This window comes from Paramormyrops kingsleyae, chromosome 11, assembly GCF_048594095.1.
Source record: "Paramormyrops kingsleyae isolate MSU_618 chromosome 11, PKINGS_0.4, whole genome shotgun sequence".
NCBI lineage: Eukaryota > Metazoa > Chordata > Actinopteri > Osteoglossiformes > Mormyridae > Paramormyrops > Paramormyrops kingsleyae.
In genome coordinates this window covers 25,005,614-25,017,865 of record NC_132807.1, presented here as the reverse complement: position 1 = coordinate 25,017,865, position 12,252 = coordinate 25,005,614, and the positions used below count along the sequence as shown (strand labels likewise).

At 42.1% G+C, this 12,252-nt stretch overlaps 1 protein-coding gene across 1 annotated transcript; it reads left to right on the top strand.

Annotated features, from left to right (window-relative positions):
- The first annotated feature begins 672 nt into the window (after positions 1-672).
- gtf2h1 (general transcription factor IIH, polypeptide 1) lies at positions 673-11,947 on the top strand. The gene is made up of 15 exons (XM_023819669.2): positions 673-768; positions 2,120-2,275; positions 4,429-4,621; positions 5,092-5,248; positions 5,382-5,475; positions 5,877-6,026; positions 6,225-6,304; positions 6,389-6,513; positions 9,692-9,779; positions 9,977-10,065; positions 10,217-10,334; positions 10,437-10,527; positions 11,068-11,183; positions 11,286-11,378; positions 11,626-11,947. Exons 2-15 carry the CDS (start codon positions 2,122-2,124, stop codon positions 11,710-11,712), a joined length of 1,635 nt encoding a protein of 544 aa, XP_023675437.1. The 5' UTR covers positions 673-768; positions 2,120-2,121; the 3' UTR covers positions 11,713-11,947.
- Positions 11,948-12,252: the final 305 nt, after the last annotated feature.

Here is a 12,252-nt window from a genome sequence, read left to right as displayed (position 1 = left end):
ATACGCCACTGCAGTACATGTGTATAACAATGAAAAATTAATTAAAAAAAATATTATTATAGCCTCTTTGGATGTACTATTTATTCTTATACAAGTGTAAGCTTAGGCACCATATTTAGTGTTTCTAATGGCCTTTATTGATAAGATGTGAAATCATAAGTGACTGATTAGATACAGTCAAATGTAGCGCCCGCCAAGTTCCTTCTTCCCTTTGACCAGCAGGTGCTGCTACTGAGCACCGTGCAGTGAAGCTTCGAGTAATGAACCCTTTTCCGACCCATTTGGAAAGGAAGTTTCATTGCTTCAGAAAGTTTTGTCTCGATATCACTAGAAAAAAAGTCTGTGAGATATGCGAAATGGCATAGGTTTGTATATACTGCAAATTCAGCACGTATTTTACATTAGCAGCTTAGGCGTCTTAGGAAGCTAGAGAGAAAAAATTGTAAAAAGTAAATAAAAAATATCAGGAAAGTCACAGAAACCAAGTAAGTTTATAATAATGTCAACGTAAACCTAAACAAACCAATGAGCCCATATTGGAAAACTTTAATTTCAAATATCCATTATCAGTATAATGGCACGAATTATTTTTTTCTATATATTAAACACTCGTAGACATGTTCACGGTCACTTTATTGAAAAGCCATTGTTTCCTCTCCGGATGTATTTCAGTGTAACAGTCGGTTCGGAGTGCCGATGGAGGAGTTCGGAGTGGCGATTTTTGAGAAGTTGCACGTTTGTTTCCATTGATAATAACGAACGTTAACGGTAAATTATCCGTCTTGCTGAGAACATCTTATTGTCCCAAAATTAATTACCACGATATTCACACGAATAACTCCGTCACGTAAGACATATGTAAATATATTTCAGAGAGATTTCTATCGAAAATGTAGCTAAGGTTGCTAACCCTCACAAGTGCACGACCCTTGTCTTTTGCTAAGTAGCTAGCTGACCAGCTTAGTTGATAATGTCTGACTATAATTAACACAATAGATAAAAGGATTTGGAGTAGTCTGCCTGTCTGAGAGTTACTAAGAAATGAACTACTTAAGTGGGTGTTATTGCATACAAATATCCTGAGGGAATATTAGACTACATTTTTACTGTTGGCTGAATATTTGGTATGTTCACTAGCTGGACAGGCATTTATGTAGCTGACATTTAAAACATGCTCTTTAATAATAATATGCAGCTGTTGCGAAGCTTGATGTTTTTTTTACTTGTTTTACCAGGTTGGTATTTGATAAAATGTTGTGTGGTCCCATGAGTGTAGATTTATTGTACATTATGAAACCGATGCACCGGCATCCTATTCATGATGGACTGGTACCCTTTCATATTATCTAAAAATAAATCGGTGTAGTCTGGGCCGTTGACTGGTAATTATAAACAAAAAGATATTTCTAGCAGCAGACAGGTACAAGCCACATTTTTCTGCTTCGGAATACTGACGACACCAGTCTACATTCCTTTATCTAAGTAGCGTTTCATGGTGGAGCCTGTTGATAGGTTTCAGAAGTAGACCCATACTTTCTTTTAACCTGGTCACAAGAATATTGTTTAGGGGATTTTGGTGTGTTTGCTGGTGTACGCGCTAAAATTAAACACCCATTCGGTGTTTTACTTGTGCAGCTTACGTTTGTACAAGTGATTAGCATTACTCTAGTGCTTCACAGGTCCAGGACCTAGGGGCGCCTTGCAGTTAGTCTTAGTCTTCTTTTTTTAAAAAAATCGGTGCTTTTGTATAAATGACAGCTATTTCGTGGTTTGATGGGTCGCCAAAGAACAGGAACCAAATTCATGAATGAATTTTTGGCTTTATTTTATGTAATTGTTATTTTAATTTTATATTCTGATTTGTGCTTCTTAATTGATTTGGTTAGAAATTACTTCATGTGTTTCTATTTGGTTACATTTGTCATTACTAAAGGGCAGCTCCATGACAGGGTGCAGATTGCAAGATTAGTGACAGTCAAAGTGTGAGCTGCTATGTAGTCAGCCTGTGCCTCTCTCTCCACATCCTCTCTGATCCTTCATCATCGAAGAATTGCCTCAGCTGCTCGTTTCGTGCCTCTTGTGTGGGTGATGGTCAGCCTGTCTCTGTGTCTGTGCCCAGCCATGGCAGCCTCATCAGAGGAGGTGCTGCTGGTGTTGAAGAAAGTGAGACAGAGGAAGCAGGATGGCACCCTGTACCTGATGGCGGAGAGGATCGCCTGGAGCCCAGAGGGCAAAGATCGCTTCACAGTCAGCCACCTGTATGCGGACATTCGCTGTGAGTCTTCCTTGCTTCCTCATGAACATACATGCATTTGTTCACAGTGACACAAGATCTTCTTATCTAATTTAATCGGCTGCCCAGCAAAATATTTGGTCCCATACTACCTGCATTCTGTTCTTTTGGTGTTCAACTCTCAAAATGCCTGCTTTCACACTCTTGCAGGTCTGCATTAACACTGCAGCATCCAGTTGAACACACTTTTCCACCAGACTAATTCCATCTGCTGTAAATGCATTGCAGGTGCTACTGCAGTACAGTAGAATTGCCTGCACAGATGGGCGTTTACATATGTTTTATGAATGTGAGGCAAGCAATAACTGCGGTAAAGCACGATTAAAAAGAAAAACACAATGACCAGTGCCATGTGAGAGCGGAGTGGAGGTTTTAATTAAGTTAATTTTAAAATTGAATAGTATTTTCTGTTGCTGTGTAACAAAGCAAAGTTGCACGTCTTTTGTAGCCTGCACGTAGAATTAGGTTATAGTTTCCCTGTGATAAGTCCACTATGCCTTCCTTCACTTTGTGACCATTTATGATAGAGTAATATATAATGGAAGATCTCGCTTATGCAAAATTTGTTTTCAAATCAAAGAACAGAAGTTTAAGAGTTTGTACTGGAGAACTTAACATCATAGTATTTCTATAAGCAGCAGTGCATTAACTGTCACTTTCTAAATTCCTGCAATGTGCCTTATTGAGTAACAGCATGTTTTCCTAGTTGAACAGAAGGAACATGTGTCTAACGGGGTTTTGCAGTCACACTGCTGGGGGCCCAGTCTCTTCTGGCTTTTATTGCAGCCAAGCTTGTTGAGATTTGAAGAATACTACGTTCAAATCCCATTCAACACAAACATTACTTGGCAGACTTTTCAGGTGTTTCCATTCATATTAATAATTTTAGTTCAATATATGTTTATTGTCATTTAAGATGATGATGATGATGATGAAGTGAAATTAATAACTCAGGTAATTTAAATTCTGATATATATATGATTTGTCTTATCTTGCAAATATACATGTCCTCCAAGTAATTTGTTTTAATCCTATTCCCCTAATGGCTTATGTAATTTATTGAAGGAATGGCTGAAAGATTAATGGTTAATTTAGACAGCTTTGGCTAATTAAATTAAATTGGCTAAGTAAAAATGAGCATATACACTTGAACTTTCAATCAGCCTGAGCAATATCCTGCACACTTTGATATAGACAAATACTGTGGGAATGCTGTGTGACTCCTGTTTTGAGGATTTCCTTCGTGTTTCATATAAGAAGTTCTTGTTTTGAGAATAAATCACAGAATAGCTGCTACTTTTTCAGAGATGCTTGAAATACTGCACTAGATGCAAGTTTAGAGTCCCTGTCATATGAATTACTGATAGTATTTGTAGGTGTAATATAATACTTTTCCCGAGCAAGGTTGTGCAGATTTGAGTTAAGGACTAGGAGTTGGCTGGTGTGGCTTGGGTATTGACTAAGAATGCTATCATGTTGGTTCCCAAGAGTGCTGTTACCAGCACATATCCCCCAGACCAGTTTGGGAATGTATGGGGACAATCCAGAACAAACTGGAGTTTATGGCTTCAGAACAGAAGTCTGGTCTGTCCTGCCCAGCTTACTGACATTGTGATGGAAGTCTTTAATGACACTTTCCTATACTTCAGTAAGCTACTGAAGATCAGTTAGACCTTTTAATTTATTTTTATAGTTTCTGGATTCTGTGCCATGCTTGAAGAGTAATTCAGTTAAGTGAATGTCATATATCTGTAAGCAAATCTTGATCATCTACTTTTAGATACTGTACCAGTGGTGATTGATAGATACTAAATAGTTTTTTATTTAGTAGCTCCTTCAATTATTGAATTTTTTACTTAACCAAAAGGGAAGGTCCAACACCCATTGGTGACTGAGCGTTGGAATCGCCTGTGCTTCTCCTACCTCATCAATATGAGGGTCTCTTAAATTTAAGTAACATTATTGTGGGACTTTCGCCATCTTGCATGGGCCTGCAAACACATTCGGAAAGAACAACCAGTGCTCATGGCTGTACCCCTGAATGCAGCAGCTATTGGGGCACAGTAATTCCCACCTCATGTGTCTGACCATAAGTGTCGCGGTTCTCCAACCTCTCCATCGCCCAACATACACAGGTCAAAAAATCAGCCCCGATGGCAAAGCCAAAATCCAGCTTCAGCTGGTCCTTCACACCGGGGAGAGCACCACGTTCCACTTTGCCAGCGAGAGCACAGCACTGAGGGACCGCGACGCTGCCAAGGACCTTCTACAGCAGCTCCTGCCCAAGTTCAAGAAGAAGGCTAACAAGGAGCTGGAGGAGAAGAACCGGTGCGGCCCAGTCTATTGTGACCGTGACCCTGAGTCTGCACCCCCCTGTCTGTAGATTCATATTGTTTGCCATGTTTGATCTCTTAATAATTCAATAGCTAAACACATTCTTATCCAGAGCTTTTTGTTTGAAATGTATGTAATGAACATTTCAAATTGAAACTGCAAATTAACACCAGCGTGAAAGTACATGTCTTAGTCTGTGATTCTCATGCTTACTAGCGGTAAGAACCCAGGGAAAAGTACATTTTACAGTTCTGATGCATTTAATATTATGGTTACAGAATATTATCTTTGACTTTAAATCCACCTGTTGTCCGGGTTATTCATAAGGGTTATGTTTACCATAAAATGAAATGTTTAGAGTTATGTCTATTGTCAGCTCAACAAAAATGTTTTAGTGGTGTGAGGGGTTCTCCTGTGGCATGGATATGTTTGTTTACAAGTTGCTTCTTCTGATGACCTCCTAGAATGCTTCAGGAGGACCCCGTACTGTTCCAGCTGTACAAGGACCTGGTGGTCAGTCAAGTGATTAGTGCTGAGGAGTTTTGGGCCAATCGCCTTAGCATGAACTCTGTAGACCACTCCAGCAGCAAGCAGGAAGTTGGGATCTCTGCTGCTTTCTTGGTAAGCCTTAATGATGTGAAACTAGACCCCACCCTCAAAAGACAAAGTAACGGAATTACAAAAGCCAACAATGCCTAATGCTGAATGGTGCCTAGTTCATCCCTGGGTACACTTGTGGCTCTGTGGGTTGCAGGCAGACATCAGGCCTCAGACAGACGGCTGCAACGGTTTGAGATACAACCTCACTTCAGACATCATAGAGTCCATCTTTAGAACGTACCCTGCAGGTACAGTGCCTGAAAGGTCTGATTAATATCCAAGAGTTGTTGCCTGGGGTTTACGGTTTTGTTTTTCTGACTGTTGCCATCCTGAAGGTTTGGAATGTATTTATATTTTCATGAGTCATATCTCCTTTGCTTTTGAATTTCGCCTCTGTCAGTTGCTCTGTGGCCTTGGCTTCCTGTCTGTAATCTTGTCCTTGATTGTTCTGCAAATGACCAGAGGGAAGAGTTTGTGAGGTCATTTGATGTCTTGAATTTTATCATGTTTTGGTTTCTCTGCTTAGGTTAATTCCTCACATTTAGGACCAGAGGCAAATTTATTACCTACAATCTGGTCCAAATCAGCAGAGTACCAGCTCAGTGCGAGGGAGCCGTTGGTTTGCTTACTGTAACCTCCCTTATTGTAGTGAAGCAGAAGTATGCTGAGAACGTGCCACACAACCTGACAGAGAAGGACTTCTGGACCCGGTTCTTCCAGTCCCACTACTTTCACCGGGACCGAATCAGCACTGGCCTGCAGGACCTTTTTTCAGAGTGTGCAAAGCAGGATGAGAAGGGTAATGGCTTGGTTAGTGATTGGGTCTGCAGGGCATCCATTGTCTCTCCTGGCATTGTTTGGTACAGGGAATTGAGCCAGTGGGTCTCATCATGTCCTCTGTTTATGTCAAGCATCCAATTGTAGCTGTTCACTGGTTGGAAATGGCTGTGAAATCTATGGTAAACATACATTTCATATGTTTTTTTGTGTGCCCCAGGCTTAAAATCTATGGTAGTCCAAGGTGTGAAGAACCCACTGGTCGATCTCCTGTCCCTGGAAGACAAGACGCTGGATGAGGTGAGGGCCGCCTGCAGCTGTCTCCTAAACCCCATAGAGGGTGTGAGCATCCTGCAAACAAACCCACAATCGTATCTGTTGCAGGGTTACGGTCCAGCCCCCTCCACCTCCAATACTGGTAAATCTGTAAAAGAGAACAGCAATTCTGCCATCATCAAGCGCTTCAACCACCACAGTGCCATGGTGCTGGCTGCAGGTCTGCGCAAACAGTGAGTGAATGGAGGGGAACCGTGCAGACAGACTACAACCTGTACAGGCCTTTAAAATGGGCCTTTTGGGTCATTTGTATGTAAGTTCAGCGTCCCTGTCATGAATTACTGATAGTATTTGTGGGTAGGTACCAACCAGCATAGCGTAACTAGATTTTGTAATAATTCTCATAGTCAGATTTTCAACATGCTGTTATTAGACTGTTAGTCACTCCCTGGGTTTCCAGTTTGGTTGAGATCAGGTCTCTGCCTGTGGTCTGGGCCCTATCTGTGCTTTAGCAAGTTCCACAGTTGCTTTAGCAGCGTGCCCAGTGTTGCGTCAAAAGGTAAACTTCCTTCCCAGTTTTAGTTTGGTGGCAAGACGTACGTTTTTATGAGAGGGCTTGACATTGCCATTTGTACATTACATACATCTGTAGAGTACATAGCTGTACAGTGCATTTGTATAGCTACATACATTTTTCTTTTTTAATTTTTGCATACCCACCTTGTTTTCCATGTGAGATAGAGACATACATGTATATACACATGAGAGAACTTTTTTGGTGTTGGAAAGCAGGGTCAGGGGTGTGTAGAGCCCCCAGAGCATTTGGGATTAAAGGTCTTTTTCAAGGGCTTAACAGTGATATGATTATTCTATTGTAGCTTGGGCTGTATTGTTCACTCGCTGCAGCTTGTGATACACGATCAGCTGCGATCAGTGGGAGAAAAATTGTGGGGCTTTTTAAGCAGCGGCTACTTGCACATCCTCGCTTGGAAGATATTCAAAATTGAACTGCAAAATGCCTCAAGAACGCTTAACCCAAGACGTACAAATGAGGTGGAACAGTACGTTATGTATGTTTCTAGTAACCTAATTAAAGATTTTTTGACATACATTTTATCATCTGCATTTACTAGCTTAAAAATATTAATAATATATAAACTATAAATATATTATATTAAAATATTAAAGTAAAACAAGCTCTTGTATTGGAATCTGCATCAGTATTGGCAGTTGGATCGGAATGGAAAAATTGTGGATCAGCCCATCCCTGAATTTTATGGCCTGTTTTTAGGGTGGCGAAATGTTATTTTAAATTTTTTTTAAATGTAGATGCTTTCACTTTGGAGATTAATCCACATGTAGGCACAGTGTTATCATTGTCATACAGCAAATGCGACAAAAGTAAACATTAAGGGTTGTGTAACCTCTCGACTGTAATTGTAAACCTGGAGCAGAAACATGGGGTTACTGCATACTAGGGTTTGCCGGGGAAACAGAAGGAAATTTAGATTTCGAGAGTGATGTGTGATGTATGACCCTGGTAACTGTAATATACATTAGAGAGTGGTGTGTGATGTATGACCCTGGTAACTGTAATATACATTAGAGAGTGGTGTGTGATGTATGACCCTGGTAACTGTAATATACATTAGAGAGTGGTGTGTGATGTATGACCCTGGTAACTGTAATATACATTAGAGAGTGGTGTGTGATGTATGACCCTGGTAACTGTAATGTACATTAGAGAGTGGTGTGTGATGTATGACCCTGGTAACTGTAATGTACATTAGAGAGTGGTGTGTGATGTATGACCCTGGTAACTGTAATATACATTAGAGAGTGGTGTGTGATGTATGACCCTGGTAACTGTAATATACATTAGAGAGTGGTGTGTGATGTATGACCCTGGTAACTGTAATATACATTAGAGAGTGGTGTGTGATGTATGACCCTGGTAACTGTAATATACATTAGAGAGTGGTGTGTGATGTATGACCCTGGTAACTGTAATATACATTAGAGAGTGGTGTGTGATGTATGACCCTGGTAACTGTAATATACATTAGAGAGTGGTGTGTGATGTATGACCCTGGTAACTGTAATATACATTAGAGAGTGGTGTGTGATGTATGACCCTGGTAACTGTAATGTACATTAGAGAGTGGTGTGTGATGTATGACCCTGGTAACTGTAATGTACATTAGAGAGTGGTGTGTGATGTATGACCCTGGTAACTGTAATGTACATTAGAGAGTGGTGTGTGATGTATGACCCTGGTAACTGTAATATACATTAGAGAGTGGTGTGTGATGTATGACCCTGGTAACTGTAATATACATTAGAGAGTGGTGTGTGATGTATGACCCTGGTAACTGTAATATACATTAGAGAGTGGTGTGTGATGTATGACCCTGGTAACTGTAATATACATTAGAGAGTGGTGTGTGATGTATGACCCTGGTAACTGTAATGTACATTAGAGAGTGGTGTGTGATGTATGACCCTGGTAACTGTAATGTACATTAGAGAGTGGTGTGTGATGTATGACCCTGGTAACTGTAATGTACATTAGAGAGTGGTGTGTGATGTATGACCCTGGTAACTGTAATATACATTAGAGAGTGGTGTGTGATGTATGACCCTGGTAACTGTAATATACATTAGAGAGTGGTGTGTGATGTATGACCCTGGTAACTGTAATATACATTAGAGAGTGGTGTGTGATGTATGACCCTGGTAACTGTAATATACATTAGAGAGTGGTGTGTGATGTATGACCCTGGTAACTGTAATGTACATTAGAGAGTGGTGTGTGATGTATGACCCTGGTAACTGTAATGTACATTAGAGAGTGGTGTGTGATGTATGACCCTGGTAACTGTCATATACATTAGAGAGTGGTGTGTGATGTATGACCCTGGTAACTGTAATATACATTAGAGAGTGGTGTGTGATGTATGACCCTGGTAACTGTAATATACATTAGAGAGTGGTGTGTGATGTATGACCCTGGTAACTGTAATATACATTAGAGAGTGGTGTGTGATGTATGACCCTGGTAACTGTAATATACATTAGAGAGTGGTGTGTGATGTATGACCCTGGTAACTGTAATATACATTAGAGAGTGGTGTGTGATGTATGACCCTGGTAACTGTAATATACATTAGAGAGTGGTGTGTGATGTATGACCCTGGTAACTGTAATATACATTAGAGAGTGGTGTGTGATGTATGACCCTGGTAACTGTAATATACATTAGAGAGTGGTGTGTGATGTATGACCCTGGTAACTGTAATGTACATTAGAGAGTGGTGTGTGATGTATGACCCTGGTAACTGTAATATACATTAGAGAGTGGAGCTGGATGTTCTAGGGAGAGTCACATGTCCCCTGTGACTCTCCTATCAGGGACCCTTTCAGTGACCAGGCCAGTGAGACAAGCAGCACCGATGGTAACTCCAGAGACTCGGACCTCTTTCAGCCACCCATCAAGAAGGTAATGACAGATGTGGGTCTAGCTTCTGAGCAAGGTCCCATAAACCTATAATCGTCTCACTGAATCCGTATGTAAGGCTGTATAATCTCTGCTTCTGCGATGACTGAAGTTTCCCTGCTGCAGTGCCTCTGCAGTTATGCAGGAGAACATTAGCCGTGGCTCATGGGCAGCGTCTCAAAGACATGGTGTTTCCCCAGGTGAAGCTGCAGGAGGCCATTGAGTATGAGGACTTACAGAGAGGCAATGGACAAAAGACCGTTGCCCTGAATCTGAAGAAATCTGACAGGTCGGTGTCTGTCCTTTAGCCAGTTTTTGGTTCCCACAAGTAAACGTTGACATTGCTGTTGGAGATTCTGGGGCAGCCGAGGTTTTAACCATAGCTGTGGAGCACAAAGTCACCCGCATCTGAGCTGTTGAATTTTTACGTGTGCCGCCAGGTATTCCCACGGCCCTGTGCCCATCCAGAATCAGCACTACAGCACAAGCCAGGACATCATCAACTCTGTCAGTATCATCCAGCATGAAATGACCAGTTACAAGCCCAGTCTTACTCAGGTACTGATTAGCATGTGTGCGCACTAGCCTGGACAGAGCTGAGATTGACTTCAAGTCCATATTAGCTCAACGTGTGCTGATATTTGCCCTCTCCTGTCGCAGGTTATGTCCAATAGTACAGCCAGCTCAGCAATCGTCGCCCTCTCACCTGGAGGTGTGCTTATGCAAGCTGGGACGCAGCAGGCCATAAACCGTGGGTACTCTCTGGGTGTTCTGGTCACTTAGGGCTCGGTGATGACGTCTCTCCTTACCGTATTTGTGAGCCACTGAGGACAGCGTGCATTTAATCTATTAAATATTTGCATCAATATTAATTCAAGCTTATTTCTTGGTAACTTGATATTTTAAGGAAATGCTGTGAATTGCTGTAAATACTGTGAATAGGACAGATAACCAACTGAATTTTAGCTACTGGGGAATTGAGTTGAAAATAGCTGGAAATCCACAGCCGCAGAACTAACTAGGGCAGTGTTTTTCAACCCAGTCCTTAGGGTCCCCAGACAATCCATATTTATTCTCCCTCCCAGCTCTCAGCACACCTATACCAGGTATTTTGGTGGGGAGCTGGGAAGGAGCAAAAATGTGGATTGCCTGGGGGTCCCTGAAGACTGGTATGGGAAACACTGGAATTGGGAACCCTAGATTCAAATCAAATAAGTCCTCTACTTGGACATTCTTTCTTATAATAGGAGATGATTCTGTACAAGGCTCAACCATTGTGCTGCCTTTTCAGAGATGGTGCCCAGTGAGGTGCAGTCAGAGCTGAAGCACCTGTACGTGGCAGCTGGAGAGCTGCTGCGTCACTTCTGGTCTTGTTTCCCTGTCAACACGCCCTTCCTAGAGGAGAAGGTGGCTTTCTCTCTCTCTCTCTCTCTCTTTACTCTTCTGTTTCACCTCACTTTTTGGTTTTTCTTAAATCTTTTTTTTTTCCCCCCCCTCTTCTCTGCAAAGGTTGTGAAGATGAGGTCTAACCTTGAGAGGTTCCAGCTCACTAAGCTCTGTCCTTTCCAGGAGAAGGTCCAGCGGCAATACTTGAGCACTAATGTAAGACATGTCCCTTCTCTCAGCTGAAAGGAGATACTGTAGGTTTAATCCTACTGGAACTCAGAAGGTCCTGTAACACGTGCTTAGTGAACCGAGCTGAAGTGCTGCTTTTCATTGGATAGCGTGGGTGGGCCTAATTAATGTTTTGCTTATTGTGGTAACCTGTTAGTAAATTATTGTAAACCCTAAGAAATCTAGTTTAGCAGTATATCCTTGATCCTTTTTATCTTGGACACATTTCCTACAGCTTACAGGCCACCTGGAGGAGATGCTTCAAACAGCCTACAACAAGTTCCATGCCTGGCAGACGCGACGAATGCTGAGAAAGACATGATGGAACAGGGGATAGCGGACAAGAGAGGAGCGACAAGCCGCCTCTCTCCTGGGCCAGCTGGCCCGCTGTGATCCACACTGAACCAAGGGCCTCGTACTTGGTCTGCGTTGGGGCTGGGACATCGACTGGAGGATGCCACGGCAACTCTTGATTGGTCGGCACCGATGAACATTAGCACAGGCGATATTCATCTATTTGTTGTGTTTTAAATTCTCATGGGTGGGGGGAAAATGGGGGGGGGGGGCACGCCTATCCTAGTTCTCTCTGGGGGATGTAGCAGAGCCAGGATGCCGAAATGATTGCAACAAGCAGTCTGACGGGCGGGTTCTGTGGGGGGGGGTGTGGCTCACCTCAGGTACTGAGTGAAAGAAGCTGAAGGACTGAGCTGCTGCTGTTAAGTATGTTCGACTTACCCATAATGCAGTGCAACAAAAGAGGAATACAAGCAAAGAAGATGTTTGGAAGAAGCAATACTGTAAATGAACTGCCTGTGCTGTCTCTTATGCAGCTGTCACATGGTCATCACTGCACTGGCTTCAC